General features: G+C 39.8%; 1 protein-coding gene across 2 annotated transcripts in view; it reads left to right on the top strand.

Moving 5' to 3' along the window:
- The window catches only part of igsf3 (immunoglobulin superfamily, member 3), a 107,293-nt gene that overhangs the window by 73,996 nt on the left and 12,372 nt on the right, over positions 1 to 20,925 (top strand). For both annotated transcript variants that reach the window (XM_007546364.2, XM_007546363.2), the window contains exons 5-6: positions 1,797 to 2,204; positions 6,076 to 6,495. In XM_007546364.2, the coding sequence (XP_007546426.1) occupies positions 1,797 to 2,204; positions 6,076 to 6,495 (828 nt within the window). The remainder of the gene's footprint in view (positions 1 to 1,796; positions 2,205 to 6,075; positions 6,496 to 20,925) is intronic.

Here is a 20,925-nt window from a genome sequence, read left to right as displayed (position 1 = left end):
AATTCCATTTATCAAGGCTTTGGGGCCAGCAGAAAGAAACAGAGTAAAATCTACAGTTGTGTTACCGCTAACTGTGCTTTTCTGAAGTGTGACAGGTCAAAATGTATTCTGTGAAAAAATGTGGATGAAAAAAGCCTTGTAGCTCACAGACCGCTCTATGGACCCATTCAAAAAAAAATAAAAATAAAATTGTGAGCACTTTAAAAGATTTAAGGCGCTGTCACGCCCATTGGTCGTCAAAAAAATTTAAGAAAAGTAGAACCATCAACGCAAATTTGTCCCCTGGCCTGAATCAGACTAGCGTTACTGTTCAGTAAAGGCCATTTGGTTCTGTCAGCTTAACCCAAAGCTGTATCTCAATGAAGCACGGCTGCAGCAGCATCATAATAGGGATCGATGAAAGACTCAACTTTCATTGGCACTGTGTGTTAAGTAATGTTGCTGTTACTTAAATTGTTGCTAATTCATATATATATATATATATATATATATATATATATATATATTAGATGTATTGATAAAAGGAAATAAAATTGAATGTTTCCTAGAAGAGAGTGAAATAAAGCTGCCAGTTTTATTTTAGGCATTGCAGCATTTTCCTCTGAATAATGCATTTTGGAAGTCAGACACAATAAAATTACCAGCGACAAAATGATTTTCTGCTTTTGGCAGTTTCCCATTTTCACCTCACACCTGCCTCTCTGCCACCCTGAGACACTTTGAAGTAGACATGAACACAAGTTTGCCATCACTTCCTCTGCTGCACACAAAACCCCCTTTTTCTAAGGTTGAAGGTTGAATGCACTCTGTTAACAAATCTACATTAGAGACTGACGTTGCCATTTCCTCTAAAAAACAAGTAGTTTGTTCTCGTTATCATGTGGAGCTCAGGCCTTGAAGTCTAAACACGCAGGAATTTTACAGTTTTAAAAGCACATTATACATTCAGAAATCTATTAACAATTCACACATTAATAGCAATCACCAGTGAGAGTCAAGTGTTGTATGTCTTAAATAGATTGTATAGAACGTAACTCGGTGTAATTGATTGAGTTACACTGATTGAATGACAGACACAAGTAAATCCGTCGTGATTCAAGCCAAAAATTCATATGGGAGTTTAATTCTCAAACTGCCTGCAAAGAAAAACTTGCATAGACAAGATTGCCTTGCATTCAAGTAAGGTATTATGGATACATTTATAATAAATCTACCCATGTTTATGTAGTTATTTGGAAGTATCAGCCAGTGAACACAGCATTGCATTCAAAAAGACAAGAGCTGCTTGTGACACTCAGGCTACATGGAAAAAAAAAAATACTGTGGGCTGTGATTTAGTGAAGGTTTTGCCACAGGAAGACAAAAAAAATCATTCTCTTCCAGTGAGGCATGACTGATATTTTTGCAAAAAATACATTTATTATGCCTTTTGACTTTTTGTCTCAGTTGAACTATTCCGTCATCTATTACTAACTTAAATTAAAAACATCTAATTCCTTAATCATTCAGAAAACCTAATTATGTCTCCCTGAATTAGTCAGGTGTTGCTAAAGCTTAAAGGTTTTTCTTGAGTTACAGTGAGTTTTTACTATCTCTGTAGTAAACCTGAGCTGACAAGCAAAACCCAAAATGTAAGCCTCATGGAGCGTCAAACTGTGGGTGCACATGTAAACAAAGAGGCATTTATCATGATTTTTAGTAAATTTGCAACATTTCAGTATATGCATATACCGAAATACACTGATTCACATCTTCAACCTTTTGTCTGTGTGTTTTCTTTATTTCTTCCCATACAGAGAACAACACCACAGTGTCGCTTTCTGCTAACTCCTCTGAGGTCCTAGAAGGAGACCCGATCCAGCTCATCTGCTCAGTCAACTCTGCCATTGCCCCGCTGACTGTCGTATGGCAGTGGACAGACAGGCAATCAGCCGGACCGATCCAGGAAGTGGCCGCTGTGGATCGGGACGGTACTGTTACTCACGGACCCAGCTACAGGGAGCGCTCCGGTTATGGGGAAATTCGCGTTGAGAGGGTGCGTCCCAACATTTTCTCCCTGTCCCTCTACAACGCTTTACCCGGAGACGAGGGTCAGTACCGCTGCTCAGCTACCCAGTGGATTAACATCGGCACCGAAACAGAGCCAAACTGGGAGAAGGTTGGCGAGCAATCAGCCACCAAAACGGTCACAGTAAAGACTGTTGGTAAGTTATACAATATAAGCCCCAAAGTGTACTTGTGCACTGAGAAACTTGAATATTATTGGAAAAGTTCAATTTATATCTGCAATTCAATTCAAAAAGTGAAACTTCAAGCCACGCTGCTCCCGTTAATGGAGTTATTAATGAAAAAGACCAATAATCAGTGTATGCTGCTCATTACATTGACATGCTTCTTATTAGGCTGCCAATTTTCAATTTGTTAGTCCTATTCAATAAATGCACATATATAGGGTAACAATTTGGAATTCTTATTTGATAGCAGCATTAGTAACCTTGAATAACATAAATTAAAACTTGAAATATGTTCATGTTTATCCAATGAATCTATATAATACATGACTTTTACCTATTAAAAGTGAGACACTTTAAACTAGACATTGCAGTAGTAAATGTGGCATCAACATTTTACATGGGAAAATATTGCCTTTAATATGTTATACTTTTTTTCCCTTCCGATTGAGTCAAAGTGCAGCTACAGGAATGGAGGTTAACTCATTGTTTATGTAGTTCCAACATAGTCTGCTTTTTTTTTAAAGTGTCTTGAAGTCAGTAAGGCATGTAAACAGTCTGACTAGCACAACGATTGCTACTTCAACACCAAATCACACTGAGCCGTGCAGTTTGTGATTTGGTGAATGGCTCAGAAAACACATGCAGTCCTCACATTTGAACATCCCATGGTTTATTCATGCACCGTTTAGGGGAGGGAACAATTATGAAAGACACACACTCTAACACTACCTGCCTCATGTCAAGAGCAGTGCTCTTCCCATGATGCCAGGGATAAACCTATACACGCTAACACACACGCACGCATGCACACACACACACACACACACGCACGCACACACACACACATATGGATTAGTTAGAATAATTAGAATGGAAATGCGGAAGCAATATGTTTCACAGTCTGCGAGTTTCCTCTGTCACCGCTGAGTTAAGCTTAACATTCACAGTTCAGGCAGAGGAAGCCACTGGAGCGGAGCAGTTTGGAGCTGGCAGGCCGCAGCACCAGGCGCTCCCACACTCACACAATCGAGGGATTAGCTCCCTGCAGCAGCACAGAGCGGCGCTGCGGAGAGTAGATGTCAGTTTTTAAGTGGCCATTTGTCAAGTTGGAGCAACAAGAACAACATTAGTCTGAGGAACAAGAGACACATTATGCAAATGAAGGAGAAGTCCAAAGCTGCTCATCGTTCTTGAGTTAGACTCCTCAACGTCGCCTCCTCTTCTTCTCCTCCATGCTTGTTGATCAAAGGATTTTCTGAATATGCACTGTTGTGTGACGGTCAATGTTTTTTTTTTTTTTTGTTTTGTTTTTTTACTTTGGCCCTCATTTTTCTCACTTTACCCCTCTAGCTGCAGCTTTATTGAACCTAATCCTCCCATGCAAATAGAAGTCTGATTTTTCCTCCAGCTTTCTGCTCTTGTACAACTGTTGGCATGCTTTTTTAGTCCCTGTTCTTTTTTTTTTTACTAAAAGGAGGGAAAGAACTCCTGCTTCAAGTTTTCTGTCTAATCACAGATTGGGCTCAATGTTAACCATGTCCTCAGAGTGAACCAGTCTTAAAGACTGTATATCTTCATATTTTATATATGGCTGCTGCACCCTCATTAATGGACTCTGTCTGATTGCTGGTGGTGAATAGAGGGTTATCCTCTGGAGGCTTTGCATAAAGTTTTCTTTTTTACCTCAGCTGACTTGCTTAAAGGGGAATTGTCTGGAGGTTGCCTGTTTAATTCCTAATCTATGTTAATGGGATTTTAAGCAATAGACCAATACAGTAGATCATTGTAAAGAGAGAAAAACAAGTAAAATATTGTTTTCAGCATTTTTTTTAGAAATATAAATCTGAAAAGTATACTGTGTGTTTATATATTTTTTTAATTTGGTTCCCCAAATCAAAATTCAGTTAAACCGACAACCATGAGCAGTCAAATGGATAGTGAGGCGCAACTGCAAAATGTTCAAGGCCTGCTTGTCCATCAGAACTGACAGCCAAGACAACATTAATCAAAGAAACAGCCTAGGGGCCCTTCATGACCTTGGAAGAGCTGGAGAGCTTTTTGCCCAGAGAACAATTAGTAGTTGTGTACATTGTTGAAGATATGTCAAGTCTGCAGTCTACCACAAGAAAATACATAAAAGAAGTTGCTTTGGTCTGATACGACCACCCCAGTGCTGAAAAAGGTTGGTGTCAGCATCATTGCATGGAGTACATTTTTATAATGAGGACTGGGATGCTGGTTAGAGCTGATGGAAAGGTGGATTGAGCTACATACAGGGGAAACATTGAGGAAAAATCTTTAAGAAACTGGAGAAAAACTGGTAAGAAGGTTCCCCTTCCAGCACGCCAAAAAACACACAGTCCCAGCTACAACAGAATAGCTTAGCTCATTAATCTAAATCAATCACTCAAAATCCAGACCTAGATCCGAAAGGAACTGTAGCACAGCTTGAAAATCCACTTTCCATTCAGCTTGACTGAGCTTGAACTATTTTGCCAACAGGAATATGCAAAAATGTTGGAGATATACCACCATAGACTTGCAGGGAAAAATTTGGTTTTACAAAGTTTCGACCCAGTAGGCTAAATACCAACTTGTGAACATGTCGTGTTGCTTTGTGTTGGTCTTCCATGTTAGACCAATGTGAAAGATCAACCACAGTGGTTCGCCTAGCACCAATGGCAGATTTTATTAGCATTTTTATTTTAAATCCTAGTCAAATATATCAAAATTTGCAGCTGCAGTATGACTAAATGTGGAAAAATTCAGGTGCCCTGAATATAAGAATGACACTGTAAAACCTACGTGAACAGGCAACCGAGTGGTATGACCTATTGTATTATATGTGCTCATAGATACAATATTCCACACAACAGTGATTTATAGAAGAAGTGGATGGATGGACTGATGGATGGGAGCAGTTTGTCAGGAGATGAGCGATAGAGCGAGAGCAGAGACTTATTGTCTGTTAGGGAATTATAGCCTCAGGCGGTCGTCCCAGCAGCAGCAGCAGCCAAGTTTGGACAGGGAGCCATTGATTAGACGCCCTGAAGGGCACCGAGGAGGATGGCTGTCAGAGGACGACACAGGGTGAGGACACACTAAAGGAAACAACAGGGCTGTTGACAAGAACATAATGGAGGAATCTGCAAAGTCTCAAGGAAGTACATTGACAGGACCAAAGTTGGCTCCACCCCATTCTTTCTTTCATCCATATATCTACTTTACTTAACGTGCAACTGTCAACATACTCAAAACTAGTGAGAGAAGAGCGGTGTTATTATCATTGTTGTGCTTTATCTTTTGATTTATTTTCTCTCTACCTTGGCCTCCAACAAAGGTATGTTTTGGCTTTATCGAGTCGGGCAAATGTTTTTGCCTAATGAGGACAGTTTAGACTTGGCAGGAGCTGCGTGTACATCGAACATTGGTGCTTAGAGGAAATCTCTCCCTCGGGTTTCTTCTGTTACATTACCATTCATTTTCAAGCACACTAAGAAACAAGTACAAAAGCCTCTTAGACAGTACATAGGCTTCTAGAATCTTTGGCTATGAAAATATAGGAAAGTACTTGTGAAGATTTAAAGCTTCTTTAAGTACAAGTCAATGTCCTTTTTGTCAATACTGTCTGTGTTCCTCCAGTATGGGGCCTATGCCTTTTAGCATCCTTGCTTCCAGCAGGAGGTTGTACCCCCTGCATCAGTAGAGACTAGACTTAATTACATGCACAAGCCAGTGTGGCTCTATTAGAGCCACTCAGCAGAAACAATAAATCTAATAGAGAAGCTATTTGACTATGTGTGATCTTAACCTCCTGTGCCCTTCTTCTCCCATTGCCCAGAATCTTCCTTTATGGTGTCGGCCTCATCGCGGACGCCATCGATCTCCTTCGGAGATTCCTTTGACCTCCTGTGTCTGGTCAAGCCTCGCCACAACCCCAGGGTCCCCACATCGGTCACCTGGCGCTTCATGCCAGCTGGTGCCCAAGATGACGATCAGGGAGAGTTCAAGGACCTGGTGACGTTCACTCGCGAAGGCACCCTGCAGTGGGGAGAACAACTGCTTGGTTTGGGCACTCGCACCACTGTGGACCGCTCACACTCCAACACCAACTTTAGATTGTCTGTGACGCGTGCAGGGCGCCGCGAGGCTGGCAAGTATCAGTGTACTGCCATCCTGTGGAGGAAAAACTATGATAACAGCTGGAGCAGAGTGGCTAACCGCACCTCCAACCTACTGGGCATCAACGTCCTTCAGCCAGGTAAGGCTTTATTTCCCTTTGTCTAGCAGAATGAACAGAACTGCTACTCAAACAGTAATGAAGGCATGGCAAGTTTATTTGCCACGCCAAATTTACACATGGTTTCTTTACAGTAAAATGAAGGAAAAAATATAAAAACTAAACATAAAACTAAAGAAAATAAAAAAATATGAAAAAAGTAAGCATCACATAAAAGTAAAGAAATCCAGATTTAAAACAAGTAGCTGAAACAATATAAATTTGAAAACATTTCATGTATTCAGGGAGTTAGAAGTAAGATGCATAGGAAAGAAATGAGACTTTCACTTGGTCCTCTGAACACTAAACACATCTCTGATGATCTAACTGATTAGGTATTTATGGTTTGTACTCGACAAGCAACACTTAAATGTGTTTTTGGTGAAACATAAATTTATTATAAACAGACTGATGTTTTTATTTCTGTTAATTGTGATGAGTTTTTTTTTTTCTTTTGCAGCTAATGAGAACACATTTCTAGGAGATTAGAACATTTCGTCTTAATATTACAATCATGGAAAAACATATATATTCTAAAACAAAGATGTGAGGTTAATGAAAGGTATGTTCAAATCTACTTTCAAAATGTACTTTTAATCAAAACAAAATAGTCTTTTCACAACCCATATTCCAATTCATTGAGCTGTGTCTGAATCCTTTTTTCTCACAGGGGACCAATTTATTGAGTCTGGGGTGATATGATTGATTTTTCTGGTGTTAATTAGGTCTCTTTAGGTGCATTTTGGATAAATTGTGGATGCTCCGTGTTCTTTAACCTCATTGATTCTAGCGAGATCCTTGCTCTTTAAAAATGAGTTATTTTAATTAAAAAATTTAAAAAATAAATGAATTTAGATATTTCTGCATTAAGGTGCAGGCTTTTATGTACACAAACACAGTGGCTAAATGTAATCAACTGTGACCTCTTTGTGATTGCGTACATACAGTATCCAGTCACTAAGAGACAGCATACTGTAGTAATCTGACATGAGCACAGGGGGCATAGTAATCCAAGAGCGGAGCCTTGAGGAACCCCATAGGATAATAGTTCAGATTAAGAATTGCTCTAAATTCTCCAAATCCACCAAGTGTATTTACCAGAGGACCAGAATGTCTTACCCACTTTTCCAGTCGCTCTATCAATATTTTATGATCAACTGTAAGAAATGCAGCCCTGACATCCAATACTTAGATGCACCACTGTCAAAGTTATTTAAAGCATTAAATAACAGCACTGAGACCAATTCAGTTTCAGTGCGTTTTTGTAGCTGAACATTTTGCTTGTCTTTTGATTAAAAGGAGCACCGGCAGCACCAGCAGCAGCAGAACTCTAGTAGTCCTCTTTAATTATTGGTTATCAACATATTATTGGTAAGCTGCTTTTCTTAGTGATCTTCACCAATAAATGTTAGGCTAGGTTGCACAGGAACCACAGACTGACATGCACAGACTTTCCCATGCACACACAGGATGAATCTACCAGAGCTCAGAGGATTTCTGCTGGCTCTAATTGCGCTTAGTCTCTGGTTTAGCAACTAATTGTAGTGTCTCTGGATGTCTGCCTGTGTGTATAGAGCAGGGTGGAGTCTTCTAATGGAGTGCAGCGAATAGATTGCTAAATATCCCACAGGAAGAGAAAACTGAGCGAAAGTAGTGGGCAAGACAGAAGCAAGCGACAGAGACAGAGAGAATTAGGAAGAGTGATGAAGAGAGAGGGAGCGATCTGTCCTTGAACCTTTTTCCTCCATGGAGACATAAAACCCGTCTAAGCCACCCTCATTGGCCCTTTGTGTTTTAGACACACGCACACACACACACACACACACAAACCCATACAGACAGAGCCTAATTAGAGTAGGAACACAACACAAAAACATGCTGCAGAACTCACATTTGCCCAATTTGGCAGAGCCTGTTGTGCTTCAGCAGTGTGATATTTCACTTATTCAGGTGAATGTGCCTCGGGCAAAAAGTCATTCTATTAATAAAAATATATCCACAAATCTTAAGCTTTTAAATCAGACCAGCATATAATAGTCTCCCCTGCAGTTGTAGTAGGGGTTAAACGTGTTGGATTTAGTGTGAAGTATGTCAGTAATTTATGTGGAAGGCATGAGATGTAGGTTTTCATCCCCCAGTCATGTTTCAGTTTTCCCAGTGTGTTCTATTTATAGCCGAGAACGATGCACACAGGCAGGCGCTCTATGTTTAGGTGCTGATGTATAAGATGCTGCACAGCTTTCAGAAGCAGGCCTCAATGATCAATTCCACTTTTGAAGTGAACTAGAGGCCGTCTGGTCACGTGTGACACCAAGGTAGGACTCCCATCTATGTTGCTATCGATTGGGCTGTGCACACAGATTCAAGCAGATGCAAACAGACTGAAATATAAAGGCAAACTGCACAGTACTTGTAATCTTTGCCATTCACCCTGAACAGTCTTACCCAGACCTTTTCAGCATGTGGACCAAGAAACAAACAAGTAGGGGTTAATAGTTTAGAGGTGGTTTAAAGTAAAGTTGGGTAATATATACATTTCCCACGATTTGAACACTTTCACTCGCTCTTCAGTCCATTTTATTTTTAAAGTTAAAATAGCAAGGCACAACTGCAAACCTATCATGTCAAGGTTGTCAAGCTAAACTGACAGGTCAGGCAAGGAGATAATGAATCAGAAAAGCAACCAAGGAGGCCAAAGGTGGCTGTAGAGGAACTATTGGAGACTCTCTCACCAGAAAAGTGTTTGTTGTACACTCTGCTGATCTGGCTCTTATGGAAGAGAAGCAAGCAGAAGCTCACTGTTGATAGAAAGCAAACAACGTGAAGGAACGGTTTTCTGCTCAGATGAAATCTTTTCGGGCTATTTAGAAAAATCTATGGGACAAAACCAACACTGAAAACACCATCCTTAAAGTGAAACATGGTGGCGCTCATTTAAGTGAGTATGTACAAGATTATGTTTAGCATTCGGAGGCAGACCATAGTAAACAATTAGCCTTCATCACTGTGGAAGGGATCAACCAGATAGTTGCTCTTCTTTTAGCATTTTTTCCAGAAAGCTTGATTGAAGCTTTGCTGGTTTATCCAGTTAATTTTCTGTCATAACGAAGGGGAGAATATTTTTGCAGATAGCCTGAATATGAGAACCTCTACTTATTTCTAACATTTAAAGTATGCAATGCCTCACATAAAAACCTGCAGACAAGTAACTTCACACTTTTCCCATCAATGTACATTCTTACACACACATACAAACGGATGCAAATAGACTCCCACAGGGCCACAGCTACAGCACTACTCATGAACAGCTGACCTAAACCATTGACCCAAAGCAGACTTCCTCCTCTGAGCTCTTCAGGAGCAATCATGCTTAATGCTAATTTACGCTGCTTAACCCGACACACACAGCTTACTTTGTTTAATCTTAAGCAGAAAAATCTAAAGAAAACGCACATTTTCTCGCACAGGCAGACTTTCGTCCTTCCTTTCTACCAGCAGTCTGTCTTTTTGACAAAGTGATCTGTTACCTTGGTAATGCCATCAGTTTCTGTGGCGATGTGATCAGTTGCCAGGAGAAATCCAATCATTTACCGTAACAGCGCAATCATTCTGTGTGTAAGGCCACTTTCTCATCAAGCAGGGAGTGAGTGAGTAATTCTTTTATCTTGACACTTACCAAGGCCGTGTTCAGTTCTGGCCGTGCCGTGCTCCTCTGTTGTTCAGCCTTCGATTATATGAGTGATTCATTTCTCAAAATGTAGGAAGTACAAGTGCTGAATGCAATTATTTGTTACCTCGGGTAAAGGTGTTCAAGAAACTTTGAAACAAATCCTCTTTTTGTCACCGCAGCAAGATTTCAGGAAAAATTCAACCTTATTTTGGATGTAATTATTCACATACAAATTAATCATTGGCACCAATAATAATCTCTGTAAAATAACCGTATCCAAGTCCTTTCTGAAGTTAACTTTTTGATGTTTGTCTGAGTGTTTGGCATTACTTCCAGTATCGTTGGGGATAAACATGACATGACATATAGGGCTAGTCCTTTTAACAATAGGCCACTTGGTCGGATGAAGATCCATCTTGTCACCACTCATAGTGATTTTAATGTTAAAAGCTGCAAAGTCTGCAAAGCTTAATGTTTGAGAACTACAGCAAATCATAGCTTCATGAGTAACAAAGTCTTCATATCAAGCATTAGACTCCTTCAAATGCTTGTGTTGAAAGGATTTTTGGAAAAAAAAAGCCCTTTCTGTCCTTCCATCAAGAATGTAAACAACAATGCCCCTTTTAGTTACTTGGACTAACTGGAGTCATGTACATTGATTAGATAAGACTCAGATTGAATATTTCAGCAACAAACATTCCAGGAGATTCATCACACTGTTGGTCTGTTTCCATTTCTAAGGCCATTGGAAACCTTGTGTGAGTACTGGGGGTCCTCACATTTTTTAGAAATACCAGGAGACTTTTTAAAAAACTAAATTTTAAAAGTGGAAAAATCAATTCAGAAATGTTTCATTGGATTTAAAACTCTTTCATTTCCCTTGCAGGCCACAGACCTAAATCTCATCAGAAACTTGTGAGATGAACTGAAGTTACAAGTTGAATTAGAGAGGATGGGTTAGAGAAACTGTTGCAATGTCACTGAGTAAAATCAATTTTAAGAGTTATTTCTTGTGGGCAAAAGTATAGGCAGCACAGATGATAATATAAAACTATAATTTTCTTATTGTGGAAGGTATTCTCCACTGAAACTGTTTCTTAAATAAAAGGAAAGATTTACTTTGATTTTTTTAGTACTTAGGTCACGATTCTAGTACAACCATATTTACATTAATAGGTTGGCGCTCTATCAATCACTTTGCCTCATGCGTCTCCCATTTTATCTGTTTTGGTTTATCTTTTTTGCCAAAGGTAAACCAGTACTGGCTCAATGAAGCCATTAAAATTTTGTCTTGTTCTCAGAATTGTGTGATAAAAGAAAGAGAACGTAACTAGGGAAAAGTAACCAGATGCTAACAAAAGGAGTTTAAAAACAGTAATGCAATTTGTTAATGCAAATACATATTACTGTGCATGTTCAGTTTATTGCAGAAAGGCAAGTGGCCCTGTGGATGTGCCTCAGAGAGCAATGTGCTTGCTGTGCATATGCTTCGTTGACCCCCCCGACACCCAGAATCAAACGGCTTCTCTCAGCGTTATGCTGGTTCAACACATACTGTGGACCACCACCTAACATTCAAGAGAAAGTTGCATACACCTAATATTATACAGATTCAAATCGCATAATGACCGTCCTCATTAAATTATTATGGGACTTCAAAAGCAAACGGAGAAAACAAGCACTAAAAACCGAAACCCTGATCCAAAGATCTGCGCTTCTTAAATTAGCGGGAGAGGCGTGCTGGATGTAGATAAAAGCTGGACCAAACTCACACAAAAGTAGTCAGCTGGTCAGCGTAATATTTTCTTCAAACTGTGCCTCCCAGAGCTTCCTCCTGTTCCAGATTGGATTAGCAGCACACTGCCTGCGTCCAAGACCCAAGGGTCATATAGGAGGAGCTCACCGCTCTGTTTGCATAAGCAATACTTTCCAAAAGTTTTCATACCCCTTGAACTTGTTTGAACATTTTCTCACCAAACAGCCACAAATATAAGGATACTTTATTGGGATTTCTGTGACTGACTAAGACTATATTAGGTGTGGCTATGAAGTTTGTGGAAGGAACATGTATATGTGTTTATTTATATATTTATGTTAAAAATGCCGATACATTTACCACAAGAAATCTGAACTAATGTCAGATTTCTTGTTTATGTGCCAAATCTGGCGTATAAATCTGATTCTTATTATGTTGTCCTTTAACATTTCTGGTAGGTGGAAACTGGTGAACTCATAATAATGCTGAGGGCGCCAAACTGGCCAAAGCCGGCACCTAAGTAAAAACCTGTGCCGCCAATTGCATTCAGAAATCACCAGTATGCAAGGCGCCAATTCAATACTATGAAGCTTACCAGAAACTGCCTGTGATGTATACATAATAAAGATTGCTGTTAATGTTAATTCAATATTTGGAAGAGTGGCCAACATGGACTGAACCACTTCATTCACTTTCTCTGATCCCATTGCTGAATGGGAGAAGAGACTACAACTCTGAAACGGTGCAGAAAACCAATGTCATTGTTCACAACTTCTCCTTCTGTTCACTAATTGGCCAGGTGGAAGTTCCTTCAGGAGGGAACCCAAGTAAGAAAGCCCAGACTTTGCTCTAAGTGAGATAGGAATCAAACAGAATAGCACAGACAGGCAATGGCCAGCCTGCCTACAGCCTAAACTTATTGAACTTGTGTTATGTTGCAAAAAATTATTCACTTAGAATTGCTGCATACAAATGTGAGCCAAACCATATGTCTTTGTACTTTCACTCCAAAATTATGCACAGCTTTTTGTCTGTTGCATACATTCCCAATAAGGCACATTGAAGTCTGAAATTGTAACATATAGCAAAAGGTTGAAAGGATACAAATGCATGTGCTAGGCACTGAATAATAATTTTGCAGTTATTGTAAAGTTAACCTAGTGCAGCAATTGGACATTTGAATTATCCACCAAAGGCTAGCTGTAGAAAACTATTACACACCGGAGTACAAGCCTCATCTGCCTGCAAGAATGTGTAAACGCACGGTGGGGTTACCTCCTAAAGCAGAAGTGTAATTATCCAGCATGATGGAAGATGATTAAATATTAGCCAGCACTCCAAAGGATACCCAGAAATGCACAGAAACGCAATATGCAGCCTCACATACAGCGCAGGAATGATTAGATTTCAGCTGATTGAGTTTTCTCTTTGTCTCTTTCTGAAATGCAATAATGGCAAACACATGTTCAGCATGGCAGATCACCAGGGAAGTCCCCGTCTCTGGTACACAATCTAATATCATCTACTCATAACCCCAAACTACACAGGCATACACACACACACACGCACACACACACACCGAGATGCACAAGAACACCAAGAGACAAAAAAAAATGCCCAAAACTAATTATGCAGAATCTTCTCTAATAGAAGCACCGTTTGGATTAATGATGATTTGGGGAGATCAATGAGGGTTTTTTTTTCTTTCATCTTCATTTGAGTGTGTGCAAATGCATGTCAGTGCGTGTGAGTCTGGCAGGGGGAGCGAGATATTAAGACAGTCTGGTTATTGGCTGAGTTAGAAAGATGATGGTTATAACTGGGGGGGAGGTGTCCCACTTTGAGTTTTTTTTTTCTCATCTCTTCTCTCGCACCTACACTCTGTCGACTTCCTTAACTCACGCAGTCAAACATCACGATGCCTTCTTTTTACTTCTCCTTTGAGTGACTCCTGCTTTGAGTTAGTCACATAATCCTCCCACCATCTTTTCCCAGATTCTCTTATGCTTTCTTTTCCCCTGTTAATAAAGTGTGTCTTCCTATAATATCGTCTAGATGTGCTCTACTTTCATGCCGCTGATGTAGCTACCACTTAGCATTTATTGATGGTGTTTACATCAAAGCAATAATTGGAGATTCCCGCTCATCAGGGCATGAATTGGCGCTGTCGATCTTCATTACGGCCTCATCTATTCCATCTTCGCTCGCTACCACTCCGCTCTTTTTCCATATTTTGTCCTCACTCCCTCTGTAGGCTCCCTAATGTCTTCCTTCCCCTTCACTCCCACTCAGCTCCATGTTCCCCTCCTCACGCCCCCAGCCTCTTTCTCACTCCTGTGATTTTTCAATATTTTATAATTCCCTACTTTCCTCCACCTCCTCCCCTGCAACATTCTCTCTATTATATTTACATTTTCCTCAAATAGCTTTCATTATTGCGTGAATAATAAGTGTATTGCAGTCATACAGTTTTTTTTTTTTTCCCCGGTGTTATTGTTCGTGGCAGAGTGGTAAATCTTTTCTCTTTTTTTTGGTTGCAGACGGATGTAGTTTGTTTTTCTTTATCATTCCTCTAAGTTCACTCGAGTGCACACACCACTTGACTGTTCTGCCTACAGTTTATACTTCGCATATTCAAATAATCAGAAAGCACTCAGAGACCTGTCAGTCTTTTGCATGCGCACAGGAGCACAGAAGGTCATGGCGTGTGATAAATAGAGGCTTGGAGGGGGGTGCACTGAAACAGAAAATAATTTCATAAAAGGCTTTTGATTAATTATGTCTGTTTCAGGCATTCAAGGTCAGGTTCCTTCCTAGTCGTGTCTTCCCTGTCTCCAAACCAACCCCCACGCCCCCAACATTTCTCTGTTATGACCCTCACACAGGCACATTTTTCTGTCAAAGCTAATCCAATCTGGGCTTCATTTCCTTGTTCAGCCCAATCTGCCAACACAATGAGATTCCCTGTGCCCCTCTATCTCTCTTAAGCACCTAAGTGTGCGCGTGTGCACGTTTTTGAGTCCTGCTGCTGCTGTAATTGAAGTCGTAACTCAGAGCCAGATACAGTACAGTTGCTCCCCATGTAAATCAGTGGCTAATGGTTGGAGCAAGCAGAGCTTCTTCCTGAGCACACACACACACACACACACACACACAGTGGTTGTCATTCTGCAGACTGCACTGACAGAAGAACCACTGTTCTGTGTGATTAATGAGTATTTTATGTTTTATGCTTATTGGCAGACCTCCTTCCAAAACACACAAAAAGTCATGCAGACAAGCTCAGTCTAATGTGTCTCTAATATATTCCCCCCTCATTTAGGTCATGAGTCTCCCAGAGTTTCCCTGCAAAATTCCCTCTTGCCCACTCCTTCTACGTCTGCCGTCCAGCTTTATCCTAACAGTTAGACTGGCAGACAAAAATAAAAAAGATAACCAAACACAGTAAAGTGCATTTGTACTCCACCCCCTTTGGCAGTAATGTAATTCATCTTTTAGGGTTTCCATTTTGTCACCACCAACTCTGACCAGCTTCTCCATTCCTGCTGAAGAACAGCCTCCCCTCGTCTGCTACCACCGTATCACGGTGGGAAGGACGTGTTGTTCATGTCCAGGGTTGGATTTCCACCACAAACAGAGTCACATTTTGGTCATATCTGACCAGAGTTTCATCTCCTGTATGCTTGTTGTAACGTTTACGTAGCTTTTGGTGAACCGGAAACATGACATCGTGTTGCTTTTTAGCTATGCCTTTTGTCTTGGCACTCTTCCATAAAGGTCATATTTGTTGAATGCATCACTAATCGTCCAGCAGATGTTCCCACCTCATCAGAGCGCCTCCACAGTTCTTCCTGAGACACTATACGCCTCTTGGTTGCTTTCTTGTGAATGCTTTCTGTGCCTGGACTTTCAGTGTAAGTGGATGATCATTTCTTGGTAGTTTTGCCGTTGTTTCATACTCTTTCTATTTTCAGACAATGGATTGAACAGTGGTCATTGAGAAGTTCAACGCTTGGGTTGGTGTTTTGACCTAACTTTCTTTTAAACTTGTTATTCTTCACATCTCTGCCGTTATTTGGTTAGTTTGTTCACTGGCATTCTCTATCAAACCTTTGAGGTGTTATCAAACAGCTGCAGTTAAACTGAGGTTGAACTGTGTATAGATGGACTCCATGTAATAAGGGGTAATTTCTTATGGGTTTTCTTTGCACTGAATTTTATTTCAGGGTATCAGGTTGATGGGGGATTAATGTACACCATACTTTCCTAATTTTAATTGCAAAACAATTTTAAATTATTATCTCTTTTTTTTTTCTAATATGCTTTAACAGACTACTACTTTAAAATGTTCAAAGGAGATGATCCCTTTTGCAAAATGCATAAAAAAATATTCTTGGGGGGGGAGATTTCTTAGGTCTATTTGTTAAGATTTTAGACTACACACAAGAAAAAGGGCATTTTTCATTAAATTTGATCAAGTTTAACAGCTTTTTAGTTTGACTCAGACATTATGAGGATTACTTCTTACATTTTATTTCTCAAGTGGATTTATAACTTGCAAAGACAGATGGCAGCTTCTTTTACATGTCCTTTCAACAAAGCTTTGTACAGGATTAAGATCCAATTACATACAGGCTAATAAATTTAAATTATACTACAGTAGCATCAAATTCAGCAGATCATATTATACCCATAAGTAAAAAGGCTGATTGGACGTCGTTGAGATTTCAGCAATGACTCATCCTTATCAACAGTGCAGCAGGTGGCTCCGGAGATGAACCGCCTCATTTTAACATGAAGGAACTTCGTACACAACCAGGTTCAGTGTGAGCAACCATGTGTTATGGCCAGATGGAGAAGATAAGGTGAATTATTTTACAAATGGTAAAAAGATGTGCTTGCATTTGAAGCGTTAGATATAGTCAGTCACTTAAGGATCGTAACACGAAATCAATCCAGAATTATTCCTTCAAAAACAGAATGACACAAAGAAGACCTTTGACACACTTTTCATGCTACGCATCTCCTGTGGTTCTTTGTCTAATAGGCATCAAAACAGGACATGAGCAGCTTGATTGGTGGTCTGTGAATGACCAGAGGTGCCTCAAAAAGGGGCCTTTTAGTGAAAAAGGCCTCTAGATATCCATATTTAACTCAGCCAGCGATGAGTCGTGGTAATATCCTTCTGACACAATGGGATCATAGATACATCACAGTCATTAGCATAGAAATTACACTTCAAGCTCTCTAAAGGAAGCCACTTTTCATTCAGAGGAAACTCTGTCTTTCATTACTTCCGACGTTCGTTCGGCCTGCCCTGCCCTGTACTCCTCCTGTTTCAGAAGTTCAGTAAGGTCATTGTGTCTCTTTTTTGTTTGTTTGTTTGTTTGTTTGTTTGTTTGTTTTATTGTGTGAAGTTGCGGCGGGTAAGCGCCAAGCCAACGTGAACTGTCCTCTTCGAGGATTAGGGTGTGACTGAAACCTCCGGTCTTGTCCCAATGCTTTTTGCTTTTTTTTTTTTGAATAACTTTTTGTTTATTTTTGCCTCTTTAGAAAAATTTGTCCGATTTTCTTTTCTTTAATTCACGTCTTTGTTCTTCACATGATTTCATCTTTTAAATTGAAAACATGAAAGTAGATTTGTTGCCCGGTGGATGGATTTTCAGCTCCGTGGTGTTTCAGGACATATTAAACTAGAAGCGCTGAACCATATTTCTGACGTTCGCGCTTCATTTAGGCCTCGTTAATAGTCATGAACCCACAGGTTAGTCTCCTGAATATTTATGCAGGGCTGATTAGACAAGAGTGACAGGCTGTGATGGGGGCAAAAGATGAGAGGCTTAAGTGAGACCCACAGCCTGTCCTGTTTTAAAAGATTTCAACGGTAGCGGCATCACAGAACAGAAACATAAAATGAATCTTTTTTTTCTTTTTTTTTTTTTTTCCCCCCTCCCTGGGAAACAGTAAAGGATAGCACAGCCTTTGATTTACCATTTCGGGCCACATCCTCCTCTGAACACTCAGCCAGGAAGTTTTACAGCTCCTTTGAAGTTAACCTAAAATTTTGTTACAAGTGTGAGTGAGAGAGTAAAAGCTGTGACTGGTGTGCTCTGAAGTGGCACCGTAGAACACCTCTTCATCCCCAGGACTCCGACTTGTTTTCCATCAACTGGGCTTCGTAAACAATAAGCCTGAGGTTTGGGTACAGTCGGACAGGATTGTTATTTATAGATTTTGTGCAAGTCCTCTGATATAAAAAAAAAATAAAATAAAATAAAGCTTTTACAGAGGCATTCAGGGAACACTGTGTCTCTCAGTTTCAAAGAAACTATCTGGTTTTTGTTCTGCAGTTGATGCCACACCTTGCAGAGCAGTTGTGCGAAATTTCACCAGCTACTTTTGAAGCAATCTTTCACACAGACAAACAAATGCAGATGATTGCTTACATCTGCCGTGGCTCTTTCCTTCTGTAGGAGGAATACGGACGGCTTTGTTTTCAGCCATGCTGTTTTCTGCGGCCATTACACTGGACCAATTAGGCACACATAAAAACAGGGTGAGGACGAGCTTCAGCGAGCAATTAGAGGCTTGGCTGAGTGGGTTTGGGAAGTTTGTGGAACAAGCTCAAAAACCAGCTGGAATGTTGTTGGATAATGACATGTTTTGCATCTTAAATCATCCCATAATCCATCAAAGGAAGCTGATGTATTTTAAGTTTATGAATTAGGTAGTGATATAATGACACATCCTGCTCACAGGATGAAGGTACACAATCATTTGCTAAGATTGGATTTTTAAAAAAAAAAAAGGGTTTCAAAAATCACAGTTTGTTTTAAAGAATCTATAATCAGTGTTGTCAGTGTTGGGTAACTTAGTCCAGGTTTGACTTATCCATATATTGTGGTTTTTATGCGTGTCTAATTCCAAAGGTTACAAAGGTTTCATAAATATTTGTGATTTAAATCATCTCTGTTCAGTGTGGTTATCTGGTTCAGGTCTGACCAGTCTGGTGTTGTTATTTTAGATTTTTAATGAAAGATGATCAAAGGCACATCAAGCTCATTAAAAACTGTGAAATAGCCCTTTAGCTTAGCACAGATGGAAAATTCCCAGAGGCTAACTTTAGCTTCATTAGAGGGTAACAGATAACAAGCAGCAGCATTTTCATATTGTTTATAAACTGTTTATATCACCACTGATTAAATGCATCAAAACTAAGAACTTGTGTAAATGCATCATGGCCTTTGATGAAAACGTGTTTATTTTAAAACAAACATAATGACATGGACGTTAAACACATGTACTTTAAAACATAAATGGTGATAGTCTTGTGAAAACTTAGTTTTCTGCTGGAACTTGCAGAGAATGTGTTTTTTGCTGGTGTTGTGCTACAATCCTTGGTAGAAAAAAAAAGGAATTGGGTGGAACTGTAAGCCTTAAACAAAACAAACTAATATCTGCCAGGAAACGAATATTTAAGTCTGTTTACATGCAAAACAGCTTCTTTGCATGTTGAAAAAAAAAAAAATTCAGAAAACAAAGAGAATTGTTAAATATTGATGTGATATGTACAAAACACTGCATGCTTTAAAATTTAACCAACTGGAATGCAATGTTATTATTTAGCCCATATTTATCCTCCATTGTGAATCTAATTTTAGTCATTAGACACTTGAGACTTGTTCAAAACATACTTGTGAACAGCTTTGTGTAACATAAAAAGTATATCTTTAATTGTCGTATGCTATCTGAATTCTAACCTTGGGTAATTGTGCCTTCCCTCTCTACTGCTGGAGGAAGAAATCTGTGAGTTCCTCAAACTTACTTCGCAATGGTTGATCTAAGACTCACGGTTACCCTGGAAACAGTAGGTGAACAATACTGGAGGCTCTGAACCATTATTCTCAAGGATAAAGTTTAAACAAAAAATGTTTTCTTGAAAGGTATCAAAGCTTGTACATTTCAAACAACTTATGTGTCTAATTAAGCTCGACTCGCACAAGAACTACCTTTTAGATGTTAAAGCAAGCACTGTTGATATTGGATTGATGTCACTTTGTGGATGCTACAGCAGCACAGTCATCAATGCACGCAATGGAACCTGAAACAGATATTGACTGCCATGATGACCTTCAAAAACAAAGCTAATTTTGCTCTTTAGGAGCATCTTCATCATAACGAAGAGCTAGTCTTTACTTGGATTTATACTAGCTTCAAACTGAGTTATTGTTGCTCCTGTCAACAGTTGCATTTTTGTAAGGGGCTGATGGGCTCTACTGTAGTTGATAGGAAAAACTTCATTCTCTGTGGACAAGGACACATGTCACCAGATTTGACAGGCTGTTCTGTGAAGCTGCTTTCACAGCAGTGGGATTCAGCAGGGACCCGAGACTCCGAAGTCATTTTGGAGCATAAAACGGAAAGCATTCCTTCCCCTTTTATGTCTCCTCTTGGCTTACTGGCTCATTGTTTCTCCGTTCAGTTTGTCCCATCAGTCTGTGCTTGAGTGAGTCCTTGGTAATAATAACTTTTAATAGCTCATGATGCCACCTAATAAGGCTTAAGTAATTTGCTTATTTTAGATTAGAAAGGGAATTTCTTTTAAACACTCGTGCACGGCAACAGGCTTTCAGCCCCCAGTTTCTCTCCTGGCTGTGGATTCAAACTTCAAATGGGAACGGCAGAGCGTTGCTTTGTCTTGTGCCAATCCCATTCTGCATGCTTTCACTTCAGGAGGTTCAGAGGTAATTCTCCTGGAAAAAGAAGAGGGAAATGGTTGCCAGGATTCCACGGGGTGCTACATTTTCCAGATGGAGATGTTTTCAGCTTCTTGAATCTGGTGGGTAGAGATGCAATGGTGATGATGAGTAATTTGAGATGCTAGCTTGAAATACTGCTGCACAACAGGGTGGTCTGGCAATGCCTCGTAACCATGTGTCTTTTAAATGCACCCGAAATTGTGCAATATTTATCACTATGCATATAT

Source organism: Poecilia formosa, unplaced genomic scaffold, assembly GCF_000485575.1.
Source record: "Poecilia formosa unplaced genomic scaffold, Poecilia_formosa-5.1.2 Scaffold16, whole genome shotgun sequence".
Lineage (NCBI taxonomy): Eukaryota > Metazoa > Chordata > Actinopteri > Cyprinodontiformes > Poeciliidae > Poecilia > Poecilia formosa.
This window is presented reverse-complemented; position numbering and strand designations above follow the sequence as displayed.